Source organism: Molossus molossus, unplaced genomic scaffold, assembly GCF_014108415.1.
Source record: "Molossus molossus isolate mMolMol1 unplaced genomic scaffold, mMolMol1.p scaffold_m16_p_3, whole genome shotgun sequence".
NCBI classification, from domain to species: domain Eukaryota; kingdom Metazoa; phylum Chordata; class Mammalia; order Chiroptera; family Molossidae; genus Molossus; species Molossus molossus.
In genome coordinates this window covers 57560637-57577922 of record NW_023425366.1, presented here as the reverse complement: position 1 = coordinate 57577922, position 17286 = coordinate 57560637, and the positions used below count along the sequence as shown (strand labels likewise).

General features: G+C 34.4%; 1 protein-coding gene across 2 annotated transcripts in view; it reads left to right on the top strand.

The window, feature by feature from the left end:
* EDIL3 (EGF like repeats and discoidin domains 3) overlaps nt 1-17286 on the top strand; it is a 386777-nt gene that overhangs the window by 355809 nt on the left and 13682 nt on the right. For both annotated transcript variants that reach the window (XM_036279454.1, XM_036279453.1), the window contains one exon: nt 10614-10769. In XM_036279454.1, coding sequence (XP_036135347.1) covers nt 10614-10769 — 156 coding nt within the window. The remainder of the gene's footprint in view (nt 1-10613; nt 10770-17286) is intronic.

Below are 17286 nucleotides of genomic sequence, written 5' to 3'. Positions count from 1 at the left end.
ACAGAACAAGAAGATTCATGCAAATATACATATTGACACACATATTTGTGTATAAATCTGTTGTGTTTGTAAATGTCATATTCTAAAATATATAATGGTTTTACAAAATACAAATGCCTTTGATAATATTATATTAAGTAAAGTAGCTGTCAAAGACATATATTCAAAACAACTTTTCAAGTGAATAGTCAGCCAAATTCTGGATATTGAAATACATGCAAGTTTGATCACCACTTCAATGAATCTTTAGCTTTTTTTTTATTCTTACCTGAGGATATTTTTTACATTTTTTGTTCAGATAGAGTGGGAGGGACAGAGGGAGAGAGAGAGAGAGAGAAACATCAACATGAAAGGGACACATCGAGTGGCTGCCACCCGCACGACCCACCCAGGGCCGGGGACAAACTGCAACCGAGGTACTCGCCCTTAGCGGGAACCAAACCCGGGTCTTTCTGGACCGCAGGCCAATGCTCTAATCGCTGAGCCAAACCGGTCAAGGCGAAAGTCACTTTTAATAAGTTAAAAAAGAATAGCACTATTCTTTTTCCTAAGAATTTTCTAAGTTTTATATTTTTCTTCGAACATATTTTACTCTTTCTGACGTAGAATTTGAAGAAACTGGGTACAAACTTACTTACCTGCTAGCTTGATGTCAACTTTAGATACTTTTAACTGTAATGTTTGAGAATAATGTTCCAAAACAATTCAAGAAATGAAATTTCTATACAATGTTACAAAGATCTGCTCATTAAGAAAAGAACAGAAAAACAAGTTATTTCCCCTTTATATATCGTGATTTAAGTGAATTAATCACTCAAGCAACAGATATTATCTTTGTAATCTTATTTTGTTAACTCTGAATGTGTTTATAATTTTGGGTGTTTCTGTTTTTTAAACATCTTTGAGATTTGATGAAAAGTCTTGAGAGATGGACTTGCGTTTAGAACTATTTCACACGTACTTTTAAGGAAGCCTGGTTGATTTTCTCAAACGTTTTCCTGAGAACTACATGTGGAAAGTTCCTCTGGAGCTGAGAAAGAACACCTGATTTTTAGTGTTTCTGTATTGAGCTTATAAGGGTACCACTTATGTCATTTTAACACATTCAGCTTCCAAGTCGTGACTGCTGCAGCCTTTGATTCCTTCCCACTGTTCATGAATTATGTATTCAAATATATGTCCAGTGCTGACTTCCCAGGTTATGTGGGCAGAGTCCCCTGGAACTACAGTGTGGGGATTCCAATTTCTGAAACAGAACGGTGGCGGCCAAGACCCAAAGCCTGCCCTGTGGCCTAGAGGGCCCTGTAGTCACTATACTCCAACCAGAAACTGCGTGCTGTGACCAGTACTCTACCTCCTGATGTCCCATCACACCCATTTCCACATAATACAAATCTAGCAAAGTGGATTCAAATGTATTTTGGCTATATGTTAGCTCATTGATTCATCCAATATGTATTTATTTATTGAAACTCCTTGTGCATGCCAGGTGCATGGTAAATACAACTGTAGCGGAAACCAAGTTGCCTACCCATGTTATTTTACATCTGACGAGAATGCTTTGGATTGTCTATTATTAAGAAAATAAGTTATCCGTCCTGTATCAAGAGGAGAAACAGCAAGAGTGGGAGAGGCTCATCCTTTACACCAGCTAGGCTGTAGTGCCTAAATGTCCACTGGGCATTGGTGATGAGGCCGGAGGCAGTGCTGATATCTGAGGGCCAGACAGAAAGTTCTCACAACTGACTAATACGTGGTAAGAGACAAAGGGGAACCCGTACCAGTGTGCTGGCAAACACCTGGACTCTTCTCACTCTGTGCAAATAAAGGGAAATACAACAAGATGATAAGGGGCTTCTATTTCAATATGCAAAATAACAAAAGAATAGACATTCTAAAGGTATGAAGAAAACCTATAAAAATAGAAAATTGTCTACAGAAATAACAACTTACTAGAACGTATATAAAGATAATTTCTCTATGAATAATAGGATGAGATAAATGCTGAGATGATAAGGGAGTTATCTTTAAAAATAATATATTTCAAGGAAATTTTAAAGCTTAGCAATAGAAATAGCATTATCAAAAATAAAATCTACAATATTAAGGAATAAATGCAAAACTCTGAGAATGTTGCCCTGGCCAGTTTGGCTCAGCGGTTAGAGTGTCGACCTGCGGTCCGGAGAGACCCGGGTTCGGTTCCCGCTAAGGGCACATACTTCGGTTGCAGTTTGTCCTCGGCCCTGGTTGGTCGTGAGGGTGGCAGCCACTCGATGTGTCCCTTCACGTCGATGTTTCTCACTCTCTCTCCCTTCCTCTCTCTCCCTCCCACTCTATCTGTACAAAAAATGGAAAAATATCCTCGGGTGAGGATGAAAAAACAAAACAAAAAAACTCTGAGAATGTGAAGGAGAATAGTTTAAAAAAAATAATAAGTGAAAGATATTAGGAATAGGAAAAATCAGAAGAGCCAGTCTTTGGAAAATTGGCCTTCTAGTGAAAGACATCAAAAAAGAAATACAAACAATATTTTTAAATACAAGACAAGAAAACTTTTTGAGTACACCTATTTCTCTCAGAACCAGTCCACAGCCTGAATGTGCCCACTTTATTCTACCAAAAGGAATGAAAGAGACTCTCACCAAGATGTATTTTGGTATCTGTTGATGATGATGATGATTAGTGATATTAATTGAAAGAATAAAGAGCAAACTTGGTCACTCTAAGCTGGGTAACTATAAGCCAGGTAATAGAACAAAAAATAAGTGTTTTATTCAACAAAAAAATGTTGAGAAAATGACATTGTCATTAAAAATACTATTTATGGCCCTGGCCAGTTTTGCTCAGTGGTTAGAGCCTAGGCCTGCTGTCCAGAGAGACCTGGGTTCGGTTCCCGCTAAGGGCATGTATCTTGGTCGCGGTTTGTCCCCGACCCTGGTTGATGGCGCGGGTGGTAGCCACTCGATGTGTCCCTTTCGCGCATCGATCTCTCTCTCTCTCTCTCTCTCTCTCTCTCTCTCTCTCTCTCTCTTCCTTCCACTCCGTCTGAACAGAAAATGGAAAATTGTCCTCAGATGAGGATGGAAAAAAAAAAAATACTATGTATGAACTTTATGTCACATGATATATATAGACATAAAGCCAAGATAGTTTAGATGTGGGAGGAAGAAATGAAGGAAGGAGGAAGGGAAGGGAAGGAAGGAAGGAAGGAAGGAAGGAAGGAAGGAAGGAAGGAAGGAAGGAAGGAAGGAAGGAAGGAAGGAAGGAAACTTAGAAAGCCCAGTGGAAATTACAGAAGATGTAAATCATTTTTAACTGATCTAATTAAGTAGCTCTCATTACCCCTACACAAATGCAGTCACAGAGGGAGTGATTGATAGATTTGAGTATAAGAAATTTAAAAACTTGTGTGTCAAATACAAAATTAATGACAGCAAATTAGGGAAAATTTGCAACAAATATAACAGAAGCCAATATTTATGCTATATCAATAATTTTTAAAAACCAAAAGGAAAATCTCTAATCAAATAGGTAATAGATAAAAGTCATTAAAGAGAATATAATTACCTATTTTTAGTGAGATTTAACAAATAGAAATATGTCAATTTAAATTTAACTTATCATTTAGATAGTAAATGTAAAAAAATAATTTTTCAAATGGTCAAAAATAGAGAATTTTTAAAAACATAAGATTGGTGGGTATGTAGAGAAAAAATGATCAGTGGAAGTGTATAATCTTTCTGGAGACTAATGAAACAATGTATATCATCTTTCAAATGGCAGGTTCTTCATACCTGTAAGGAAACAGGTATGATGCAAAGATATATTAATTCCAGGTTTTTACTGATGAAAAAGAATTGGCTCTGGCCAGTTTGGCTCAGCAATTGAGCATCGGCCTGCGGACCAGAGAGTCCCAGGTTTGGTTCCCGCTAGGGGCACGTACCACAAAAAAAAAAAAAAAAAAAAAAGAATTGGAAACAAATTAAAAGAATGTCAACAATTGGGTACTGGTTAAGTAATTTTCATATTTACTCCTGTATACATAATAGAGAATGTTTCATATCCATTATAAATCATTATATGTAAAAATATTTACAGTAAGTAAAAAAATGCAAATTATAAAACCACATATATGCTGTGAGTTTATTTTATGAAGATATATGAGAAGAGCAAATGTCTAAAACTATGACTATCGCCCGGCTGGTGTGGCACAGAGATTGAGCATCGACCCGTGCACCAAGTGTTTACCAGTTTGATTCCCAGTTTCGTCACATGCCCAGGTTGTGAGCCAAATCCCCAGTGGGGGGCATGCAGGAGGTGGCCAACTGATGTTCTCTCTCATCAATGTTTCTATCCCTCTCTTCTTCTTCCTTCCTCTCTCTCTAAAATCAATAAAGAAAAAAATAAGTAAATAAATAAAAATAAAACTATGAATATCAAGAAGTCAACAAGAAATAACTCTGGTTAATAGAATTAGAGGTTATTTTATTTGAATTTCTTATATCTCTTTGCATCATCTGAAATTTCCATAATGAATGTTTATTACTTTTATGTTTCAATAATAAATATATTTTGCATATCCTTTGACCAAATAAACTTAATTCTAAGAATTTATCCTATGTAAGTGACATAGGTGACTGAATAAAAGAGCTAGGATATCATGAGACTATTAATTTTGATAGAAATTGAGGTACAGGGAGAAGTAAATGTTTTACAGTCAATAAATGATTGTGATAAATCCTTAAAATCGTTTTTAAGACAAAAAGATCTTAAAATTGTTTATTGAAATACAGAAATACTAGTGAAATATTAAGAAAAAGAAGAAATCACTTGCAAATATGGACTAAAAGTGCAACCAACACCTGGTAACCAATATTGTTCAAATGCCAAGTTCAACAAGTTTGACTAAAAAACATCCAGGTCTATGGAGGAGTAAAAAGCATTGATTGTGTTTGCTGGTGAGACAGAGCTTTTAAAAATATTTCTTCTCAGTATTTCTCAATACTTCTTCATAACATGTATTACTTTTATAATTAGAAAGAGTATTAAAATAAAAATATGAAATATTCATGATTATCATGCTACCACCCATTCTCAGTTAAAATATGCAGTTGAACTACTTGCACAATTCTAAATAAACTTTTGAAAAATTAATAGTCATGGACTGACAGTAATCATGTGTTGCAGCTCAGTTGACATATGGCATTGATATTTTATAATTGCAGGTAATGGTAAAGTGTGGAATTATCTCAATATAGAACTGAGGGCAAATGATACCTGGATATTTGGAATATCTACAATATGCCAGGTGTCCTACAAGACATACTCCCAGGTGATCACCAGAGCTTAGAAAACTTGTTTATGGCACTCCACACATGTTATATGTGGTTTCACATGTAAAAGGCACACTGTAAAACACCAATAAAACTGTAAATTCCCTCTGTCCTTTGAAAGGTTATTTTATAGTATCTTGTTTTGTATAAGTGGTCATAGTTTTAAATTTTGATAAGGAAAAAGCATTTGCTAGATTAATGTTTTAAAATATTATTGGAAATTAAAACTTTTAGAAAGGGAGGAATGCAATGATGTGTGATGGAATGAGTGTATTTATTAGACCACCAGAACATTTTAAAGTGCTGAACCCATACCCTTAAAGCTACAAGAGCATATCAGATACAGGGGCTGGAAAATAGTTCATAATAAGTTGATAACATTGACTAATAAGCCTGCATATATAGACTCAAAAGTATAACCAACCTCTGATAACCAACAGTATTGTTCAAATTCTAAGTGCAATTAATTATGTGCCTTAAAATAGCTAAAATTATATACAATTGTTTTAGGTAATGTTGAGGTGAAAAGTCTTTGTTAAGACCATAATGTTGTCTAAATATTTTACCCATAAATCTGTTTTTAAATGCTATATTATTATATTAGTTTCAAAGTCATTTCTGTTTAATGAGTTAATTTTACAAATCTCTATAAAGTTATAAAATGTGTAATTTAAATAATTGATATATCCTGGCCAGTGTGGCTCACTGGTTAAATGTTGACCCATGAACCAAGAAGTTGCCAGTTCAATTCCCGGTCAGGGCACATGCCCAGGTTGTGGACCAAATCCCTAGTGTGGGGCATTTAGGAGGCAGCTAATATATGTTCTGTCTCATCGATGCTTCTCTCTCTCTCTCCCTCTCCCTTCCTTTCTCTCTAAAATCAATTAAGAAAAAAATGTAATTATTGATACAACATAAAAACAAAAACAAGCATTTTAGGTGCAACAGAGCGGCATAGTTCTGTGATAAATCTCTTTGGTCTTTTATTCACTTCTCTGCACACTTATTTATCTGTATCACTTTTCACTTTCATCACTCCTTTAGAGACATCTCCATGGAAAGCATGACTTTCCTAGTCTTCTCTATGTCCTTTATGTCCTAGCCATCTGTCAGGGTGTAATGCAGATATCTGGAATGTAGCTTATCTTGACCTCTCTCAAACAAATGCTCTTACTTATTCTACACTGTTTCTCTAAGTTAGACACTCTAAAAATATGCTTTGCTAAGACATTACAGGATGTTTTATAACACAAAAGTTACATTCTTCCTGCAATACTCTTTTCGTATATATCATTTAAGCCTCTCTCTATCTATCCCTCTTTTTTCACTCTTATAATTAAAGGGGAAAATCACTATTTTTGGAATCTAATTTTCTCTTCTAAGACTTTCAAATCATTTCCCTGTTGTAATATAATCTCAATATTCTAGTGGGAATGCACAGCATTCCATAAAATTAATTGTATTACTTTTAGTTAAGCATTTTACCCATAAATGGGAATTTCAGCTGTTTCAAATTTTCTCTACTTTTAGTAAAAATGAAATGACTGCCCAGCCAGTGTGGCTCAGTGGTTGAATGTTGACCCATGGACCAAGAGGTCACTGGTTCAATTCTAGGTCAGGACACATGCCCAGGTTCTGGGCTCAATTCCCAGTAGGGGGCATGCAAGAGGCAGCCAATAGATGATTCTCTCTCATCAATATTTCTCTCTCTTTCTCCCTCTCCCTCTCTCTCTCTCTAAACAAATCAATAAAACATATTTTTTAAGAAATGAAATGACTGTCTTTGTATATATCCTGAGAAATTGACCAAAATATACTATGATTCAAAAGTTGCTTCTAGGACAATCTGGCCACCCAATGTTCCTATTTATGCTTTTAATAAGGTGCTCGAAGGCCAATCCTAGATTCTTTCTCCAGATTTATTTTGCTGTTTGTAATCAAAGTCTTATATAGCCCTGACTATATTCTATATATTATTTTACATACTTAATAAATATTAACTCATCTAATCCTCATAAATTCTATGAGGACTATTGTCTTCATTTTTTAGAAAAAGAAATTGAGATGTAGAAAGGTAAAGTAACTTGCCCAGGGGCAGATAACCGGTGAGGGCAGAGCCAGAGTGAGAACCCAGACCATCTAGCTCCACTGGAGTATGTTGCCTCTCACAATCACATTCCTGAGATCAGAGACAATACTAACGAGTTGCCTTTCCAATAAAAATTGGTTGTTATCACCAAGACATTGTGTTTCCTTGATCAGTAATATTATCCTACACAGAGAAACAAGTGAAAAGCTGTTAGTATTTTATGCTGAAACATTGTGGCATCTTTAGCCATGGATTGATTCTTGTCCATGGAAAATGATTAGAAAGTAGTACTCTCTCCGTCCAGCAAAACCTTTACTGAGGGACTGTTACAAGGTATATTTAATACACATCCAGATATGAAGTGCAGTGCACCAAGCCCAAAGTCTACTCACATGCCAGCTCAGAGCCCTAAATCACCTGCTCTACTTGAGCCAAACCTTAGGAGGTGAGCATCTAAAACAGAAGGCATTTTGTCACTTTGTCCAACATGTTTGCAGCATAACTTTAACTCGAATGATCTACAAAAGCAGAGTGATCTGGGCTAGGGATAAGCCTCAGTCCAGAGGAACGGGCTTTCCTGGGATCATCCTGCCTGCGGAACACCAGGGTGACATGTTCGTGAGTGTGTCTCAGAGCGAGATCTGTATACGCCCTGTTGCAGCAACCTGAGGTTAAATGTGGGTTGCTGATTGTTTTTATAGCAAAAAAAGTTTGCTTAAGCCTGATCATCTAAGTTTAATGTAACAAATTTTAGGACAAAATCCAACTTGAGACACATTGCTGACTATTTAAGTCACGAAGTTGACTTAACTGAAAAAAGGAAAAAAGAAAAACATTTCTAGATTAAAAAAAAAAAATTGGAGAAGGGGAGCAGTTAGGCCAGGAGAAAAACCTATCTGTTAGAAAGAGCCAAGACACACAACTGAAGGAGAAAACATCTCCACCCAGCAGGGAGCCCAGTTGACTTTAAGAAACACCACAGAAAAAGAGATGCTATAAGACTCCTCATTGCGTCATCTTAGCTAACGATTTATAGGAAGTTTAGGGAGTGAAGAATCTGTCCCTGGAGGTGTTTGTATTTTTGGAGGCAGTTTGAGTTCCTGTGTGTTTACAGCCGTGATGGCAAAGAGTGACACAGAGTACTGTAAGAGCTGTTGTTGGTGGTTTTTTTTTCCATTTATTGAGTGTTAGCAACATCAAGAGTACTTTGAAGACCAGCAGCTATGCCTAGATGTCTCTGCGTAATTAGATTTGGATTTAGGACAACAAAAGCAATCCATGTTTTTAAGCCCAGAAGGCTGAAGAACAGAGTGGAAATTCATGTTAAAAGACAGGGCTGCTCTCCCAGTATTGTAAAGCCAGGATTATTTTTGTCTGGGACTTAGAGTTGCTTAAGTTTGATGAGTGTGGTGGGAAAGCTTTGTGATGTCTCAGAAATTCCGGAAATAGTCATGGAGAATAGGAAAAACATCACTGATTGAGAATCAGTATGTGTGGTGGAGCTTTGAATCCGAAGGACATGAATTTGAATCTGGGCCCCTCCTTTACTCACTGTTTGTCTTTGGATCACTCATCAAGTTGTGTTAGACATCTATTCCCTCATCCCAAAAGTGAAGAGAATACCCTCTCGTACAGGGTTGTGGATGGGATTCAATAAACACACCGAAGAAAGCACTTATTGTAGTGAGGCAACAGTTTATTTCCCAGAACATCATAAGTTTGCCATCCTGCATTGCCGTTGGGTGCCAAGGTTTTTAGATGACATAATGCATGTTCGGAAAATAGCAAAAACAGAAGCACTATATTTTATAGTTTTTATTAAACATTCTAAGATATTTTAAATAAAGCATTAAAGGTGGTCCAATTTGAGCCTAGTGTCTCTAATTAAAGAATTATTTTTAAAGTGAGTTAAAAGTTCATGTAATGTTCTAAAGAAATCATTTTAGGCTATGAAACATTGGGAACTTCTTTTGTATCTTTATTTGATGAGCGTCTATGTCACTAAATATGCTCAGTTCAGTGCCTTCTCCTGGCTATCTCTTCTCATTGATGGCCTGTATCTGACCCATGACTGTCTATTTGTGGCTATGTACATCTCACAGGATGGAGAACCTGAAATAGAAACAAAAGGACACAGTGGTTGAAAGCCACCAAGGTCACACATGGGATCATGACAGTTGAAGATGATAAGATCAAGGATGTACAGAGCACTTAGTCACAGGAAGTATAGGAGGAAGTAGTTGGCTATTGTAAGAGGAGAAGGGAAGTCATAGATCAAGAAACATTAAGAAACGAAAAGTAAAGATCTTATAAGAATTGTCCATATGGAAACACATTTTTCCATATTTTTTTTTAAATTAGCCTCATGAGATGTAAGATACATGAATTAGAGAATAAAGAGGGAGAATACTACACTGTTCAATGTTATGTATTCTTTGATAAAAATCAACCCTATCTTTTTGTATTTCAACTACTTTTTGGTGAACTTAATGCTTACTAAATTACTATGGGTCTTTAAGTATATATTTGTCCTTTAAGTATATATTTTGCAGGAACAAACATATGAGCACAGATCCCACAAGTCATAAATGCATATTTAATCATCCTTCATTTTTAAGACTACTTGACTTTTCTCCTCAATATTATCAGGAGTGTAGTTTTCTGAAAGAGAATTTTCATTGAACGATGATTACGATTACTTTATTAAATATTAGTGAACTGATTAAAATGCATGGCAACATTTCATACTATTTTGTTTCTGATGTGTACACAGCAACAATTTTGTTATTATGAACTGACCAGTGAAGTCAGCAAATTGAATTATAATACAGTTTCTAGGAGATAATGATCAGTCTCAGGAAATCAGGCTTGCCAGTTCTGAACTATCTCTGTTATACAAAACTGCATAGCTGGATGGATTCGTTTAATATGAAATCGACTGGTACACTGAAATGACCATCTTTTCATTTTAAAATGGTCAAAATGGTTATTCAAGTTTTAAACTGTTTACCCCAGAGGCAAAATAAAAATCACAAGCCAATAATAGACTCAGTAATCTTTTTCAAATGGTTAATAATCAATGAAATTTTGCCTTTAGTATATATGCTTCTTAATCTCCTGAGTTCAAGAGACTTGAAAATTTATAACAGACTCTATTGTGGGATTTAAATTATGTCTTTTCCTGTTTATAGGTAGATCTTCTAGTTCCTACTAAAGTGACTGGCATTATTACACAAGGAGCTAAAGATTTTGGTCATGTCCAGTTCGTAGGCTCCTACAAGCTAGCTTACAGCAATGATGGAGAGCACTGGACTGTATACCAGGATGAAAAACAAAGAAAAGATAAGGTAAGTCATCCATGTGGTTTGTAACATGCAGAGGTGAAGGATCAAATTGTATCCAAGTTTGACTGAACAAACTGCTGATACATCTGTAATAAAAATAATGGCTACATGCATTGAAAAATGTATCTTAGATAAAAAGCTTTAAAGAATAGCACTTTAAAGGAGTTTATAGGCTAATAAGACAATGGAGCAGCCTTTACTAATAACAATTTCTATATTATCAATGACCTAAGATCTGACTAAGTATGATTCAGCTTATATTTTAAAACCTAATAGAAGCTTGAATTATTTATCACAAAGCACATGCAAATAGTTATTGTTCCAACACATTAGGAATTTTAGAAATACATCTATTTTGAATATTGTACTAGTCCATCAAAATTAAAATACAGAATATTTCTCTGCTTAGTTTCCTTAATTGTGTTTTAATTCATAGATTTTTAAATGTTTTAAAATATGTTTTTCTTTATTGATCTTAGAGAGAAAGGGAGGGAGAGGGAGAGATAGAAATATCAATGAGAGAGAACATTGATTAGCTGCCTCCTGCATGCCCCCGCACTGGGGATTTGGCCCACAACCAGGGCATGTGCCCTGACCAGGAATTGAACCAGTGATGTCTTGGTGCATGGGTCGATGCTCAACCATTGATCCACACTGGCCTGGTAGATATTTACATTTTTGACCTATATAACCTGTTTTAGTAGTACAATAAAAAATATATATCAATGCACCCCACAGTTCTACACCATATAATTTCTAACTGTTTTTCTATAAGTTCTTACCATTTTGAACTTTTCTTAGTATCAACTTATCTGAATTTCTGTGGGACCCTGGAGAATGGAGGTGCTCTGGGATCATATCAATAATTAGTTGGGTCAAATGTTAAAATATGACCTGAGCTGGACGAATGAAATGGAAATTAATTCATTCCTTAGAGTCTTTTTGCAAAGAACTCTAGCTTTCTGAAGACATCAACAGAAACAAAATCTCTTTGTTTAAGGATGTGGGTGCACATATAACACACTTTTCATATACATGAAGTATTTCTGAGTTAACAATGATTTTTTTTTCCAATATATATTACCCTTTTATTCCCTTATAATTATTGTGATATTAACTAATAGAAAGCTGGGGATATCTGTTTTCAAGTGTTTGGGAAGAAAATTTATAAATTTTTCCTGGAATTTCTAAGCCTGCAATGGCTATTTAAGTGAGTCAACAGATTCTGAATTCCATTCACACAAAATTTGGTTTAAAGGTGACATGTTTTTTGGTTTAGATTATGAAAACCATATCTGTTTACCTTTTAACATCTTAGAGCAAACCCATTTAGCATCTTGACACATTCATTGAACGTCTCAGAACACACACACATTTTACATTTTACCACAGGAGAAACTGTTGTATCTTACAATGTCACAATTTAATTGGAAGCACTTAATATTTTCTAGAACATAAAATAACGCCATGTTTTATAATCAGTGGCATCTTAGGTTGAATTAATATTGGGTATTTTGTAAAACTAGGTTAAAATTTATTTTGGAGCTGTAGACAAATATCTGCCATAATTTATTGCAGGTAATTATTTCAGTTCCTATCTTTCACATTTTACAGTAAGCATTCTGATGCATAGAGAGAGAAAAAAAAGTTCCATAAGATGAAGATTTTTAAACTTCAGAAATTATACAACTCTTAAAATTAATTTTAAAGTAGCTAAGTATTTTCATCCATTATCCTTGTGTAATATTTCCAAAAAACCCATCTATAATAGTGAAATACTTATATAAGTTGATTTGGGAAGAGCTGTAAAGAAAAGTATGGTGAAACCATTGTAGTGGTGAAATACTTCTTCGTCTCCATTTATATTATGCATGTGATTTAATAATTATATGTAAATAATTTTAAAATGTTCCTTAATAGACTAGAAAACTTCATATTAATACATTTCATTTCGTTATCTTAGTCGGAACTGTATGTAAAATTTTTGTGCCAACTTGGCCAAGTTACTGGATAGTGTTGTTCAGGTTTTCTAGATCTTTACTGATTTTCTGTCTACTTATATTGTCAATCACAGAGAGAGCAATGTCGAAATCTCCAACCATTATTGAGAATTTCTCCATTTTTCTGCTCAGTTATATCAGTGTTTGCTTGGTGTGTTTTGAAACTCTGGTAAAAGATGCATGAGCAATTAGGATTACAATGTCCTCTTGCTCAAATAAGTCCTTTATCATAGAAAAATGACCTTCTTTATCTTTGGTAATATTTTTTGCTCTAAATTCTACTATGCCCGTATTGAAAGAGGTGCTCCAGCTTTCTTTTGATTAGTGATATTTTGGTATATGTTTTTTTCATCCTTTTACTTCTAACCTAATTGTACTTTATAGTTGAAATGCATTTATTCTGTGCAGCATATAGTTGGGTCTCCTTTTTTAAATCCAACTTTCTCTGGTTTTTACTGGAGTCTTTACATTTGAAATGAGTATTGATGTAATCGGGTTTACATCTGTCATCTTGCTATTCATTTTCTGCTTGTCATGTTCTCTTCATTTCAATTCCCTGCCTTCTTTTGGATTAACTGAATTTTTAATGATTCCATTTTGGTTTTTTTGTTGAATTATTTTCTATATTTTTTTTAATTTTAGTGATGGCATACATTTTAAACTTATCAAGTCTACGTTGATAAAAAAGAAAATTTTCAAATTAATGTAGAGCCCCATAAACATACCTCCATAAGCATAAAGCATAAGCAAATTAGATTATAGCTATACATTTGTGTACTTAGGATCTACACTTATTATAACACATGATTTTGATTTTGACATTTTCCAAAATAAGTCTTATTATAAAAAAAAAAAAAAAAAATAGGCTCCCAAGAGGAAAGTCAGAAAATTATGGGTATAAATTGATAGTCAGTGAAAAGGACATAAGCTAGAATTCTCATGTGAGACAAAGTTACAATAGCATCTGTCCAATGTAAAAACTTCTGAAAAATTAAACCACTCAAGTATTATACATAAGACAACTGTCCAAACTCAGCTAATGTAAATGATAATTTTAAAATCAAATTTAGCCAGTTGGTTTATACCATTATAACTAATTCAATATAATGAAGAAAAAGCCTTAGATAAGTATATTATGTATTACTAAAAAAACTAACACCAATATACTGTACATAAGAATGCAGCATTTACTATTATAATAAAGAAATACTTTATATCTAAGAAGAAACTGTAGGGCATAAACATACCTATTCCCACAGAGAAGAAAATTTTATAAAGTAAATGAGAAAATGTATTGCATATGTTTTTTGAACCTTTGTGAATATAGGCATTTATGTGCATACACATTATATATATATATATATATCTCCAAATTATTACTGTGCTTTGCTGATATTATCATCGCTGCTAGGTATCTCCCCTGTGATCTCATATACCCTTTCTAAGTGTGCTCTTCTTCAGGGGCCCTAAACAACTTAACACTTAATTTTTCTAAACTTGAACAAGTTTTTCTTATTGGCTCAGTATTATTTGTGTCTCGTTTTCCAGGGTTACTTTCCACAAGGGGAAAATGTTCTTATTCTTTACAAGTAAAAATTCAATTTCAGGCTTTTGTCCTAATATAATAATTGAACTGAATATTTCAGGGCAAAACATGTGCCCGTGAAAGGTTTTATCGGTGCAGATTTCAAAAGGAAATATTTAGAGTGTTTTCTACATTCCTTTATTTGTGCCTTTCTGTTTGTTGTTGTGGTGGTGGTGGTGGTTGTTTTTGACGGCTTGTTCTAATAGATTTTGGGAGTGTGTGTGTGGAATTGGATATAGATACCAAAACTAGATTATTATTTCACCAAAACAATATTAACATAATAGCAATATTTTAGATTTATTATAAGTGGTGTAAATTAATTTCTAAAAATGTATGAGTGCCTTTTCTGCTTTTCATTAGTCATAACTGACTGAGCCTCAGGAAAGCAATTTCAAGGAAAAATTATATATGTACATAGGACTGTCTAAATATCTATGTGAATGTATATTTACATATATGTGTGTGTGTGTACTTGCACACCAATAGTCAATTGAAAAAAAAGTGGATGCTTTATTCTTTTTATTGAAATATCAGCTTTTCACCACCCTCTCCGAGCTTTAATAAGAATTGCAAGTTACTTTAGTATTCAATTTTTTTTACAAAATCCCACATTAAATCTTTCATAATTTAGCATGTGATGATTATGTCTCATCAGTCTCTATATTCTTACTTTTTCTCTTTATAGTCTAGAACATGTATTTGCTAACATCTAACCAACTTTTATATTTCTCTACGACATTGATTCAGATACATTTTTTTATTTGAAAGTCAAATGTTCCTTTGCTGTCATGAAAGTGACATTTGTTTTATACTTTTGGAGCTGTTTTTTACTGCAGTTAACAGGAAAATTGCAAAATTTGACAGACACTTTCAGTATTTAATTTTTAAGCATTATAAGCCAAAGTAAAAACAATAATAAATTTCAAGAATAGTACATATATAGAAAACTTATAAATTAAAATGGATTTTTCATCTAGTACATTAGTCATACTATCATTGTGTTTAAATAAACCTAAATTCACATCTCTCTTTTTTGAGAAAAAAACTAAATTTTCTCCCTGAAAAATTATCCATAATTTTTAAAAGCATAAGTAAAAAAAAATTGCAGCTTTACTCTGGATTCACTATAAGAGAAATTTCAAAACCCCATTTCCAATAGGATTTTGTTGGACCTTAAAGATTAATGACATACATTCATCAACAATAGTCTACAACACCTTGGTGAACTCTCTAATTCAGTAGTTACCAAAATCATCTGATCCTAATACTCATGCAAGAGCTTATTAAGAAATACAGATTCCTGGGCTCTGACTCAGACTCTGGGGATGACCTAGAAATCTAAAAATTTACAGAGGTTCCAGCTTGTTTGAATAGTAATCAAGTGTGTGAGAGATGGCTATAATTGACACCAGAGCCAAAATTAAGTTTTTGAAACTAAGTATAATTTTGTATTTTTCCAAGTCAAAATGGAATGTATTATAATTCTTTAGGACTTTGGTTGGTCTCTGATTTGCCAGTAGAAGTCAGTATAAATTAATGTCTCCAAAAGTAAGGTTAGATTTTAACAAAGTTGCCATTTGTCTTATGAACACTAGAAGGTAAACACATATTAGCTTTAAAATTTTTCTAATTTAAATAATAGATTTAAGTAGTTAAGAACACAAATTATTCATTCAATCGTGTTCGGTAGGCAGTTATTGTCTACCCTAGGCTAGATGTATGGGGGGAACATCTCAATATGACATAGTGCTCCAGCAACTCCCAGTCTCATGAAGAGCTCGAGCAAGGTGGAAGAACTTTGTTTTTCAGTCAGCTTATTTTGAAGAATCAAAATATAACCTACCCAGTGTATTATCTGATAAGAAAACTTTAGGGAAAAAAATAGGCATGGGTTATGTACGTCTCACAAAAGTCCATGACTCTCCAACAGAAAAATAGAGTTCCTGGTCCTTCCTCTGTCTTATCAACATTAATGTGAAGGAGAAAAAGTAGCAATGAAACAATTCTCATTAATAAAGCCCTCAGAATAGCTATTGGAATATATAGTCAGATTCAACAGTGATTACGGATGCCACAGGGCACCCTGTCATTCCTGCTGACGCGGGCGCCCTCAAGGAACGGAAATTAAATTTGAAAGTTGAAAGCCTGGAAAGTCCAGCTCATCAGTGAGGCAGACTGAAGGAGGTGTCAGTCTCGTCGTCAGTAGCCATGCTGGTCTTTTGAAGTTTGATCTGGCGCAGACACTTAAAACCTTAAGAATCCCTTTGGAGGGAACTAGATGGCCTCTTCAGTGGAAATAGTAAGGAGGAAGCTAGCAGGAGGAAAACGAAAGGGGTGAAAGTCTTTCTGGGCAGCAGCAACAAGGAAAGAGCCTCCCCATCTTGCCAGGGACTATGAGTTTCATGCACTCAGAGTCCCGTTACTGTTTTCAAGTGAGGCAGGGAGGGAAAGAAAAGAATCTGCTTTTCTGAAAGTAATTTTCAGTAATGACTACACAAAAGACGCAGTTTCAAAAATAGCAAGTAGTTGTGCCCTTACACAATGGAGATTTATATGCAGCCACAATACAGTGCTTCCTTAGTTACTGGGTGAGTGACTTAATTAGAACTAAGTTAAGGAGACAACAATATAGTTTGTTTTTGAAAAATAAGGACAGTCTTATTTAAATAAACACCATCTGGTATCAACTGTTATTTAGAATTTTATCTGCTGTCTTTCCTGCTGGAATTGAGTATTATGGGACCTGAGTGGGATATGGTAGTGCAACGAATGAAAAATTGCCTATGTTTACATACATGTGGGAGTTATTTTCAAACTCAGGATACCACCTGAGAATGTTGCTGTTTTGGCATAATGTAAAGTTTAATGATGAGTTCACCCTTTTTCATTTTAAATGACAGGGTAGGGCAAAACTAGATTTACAATTGTTCCT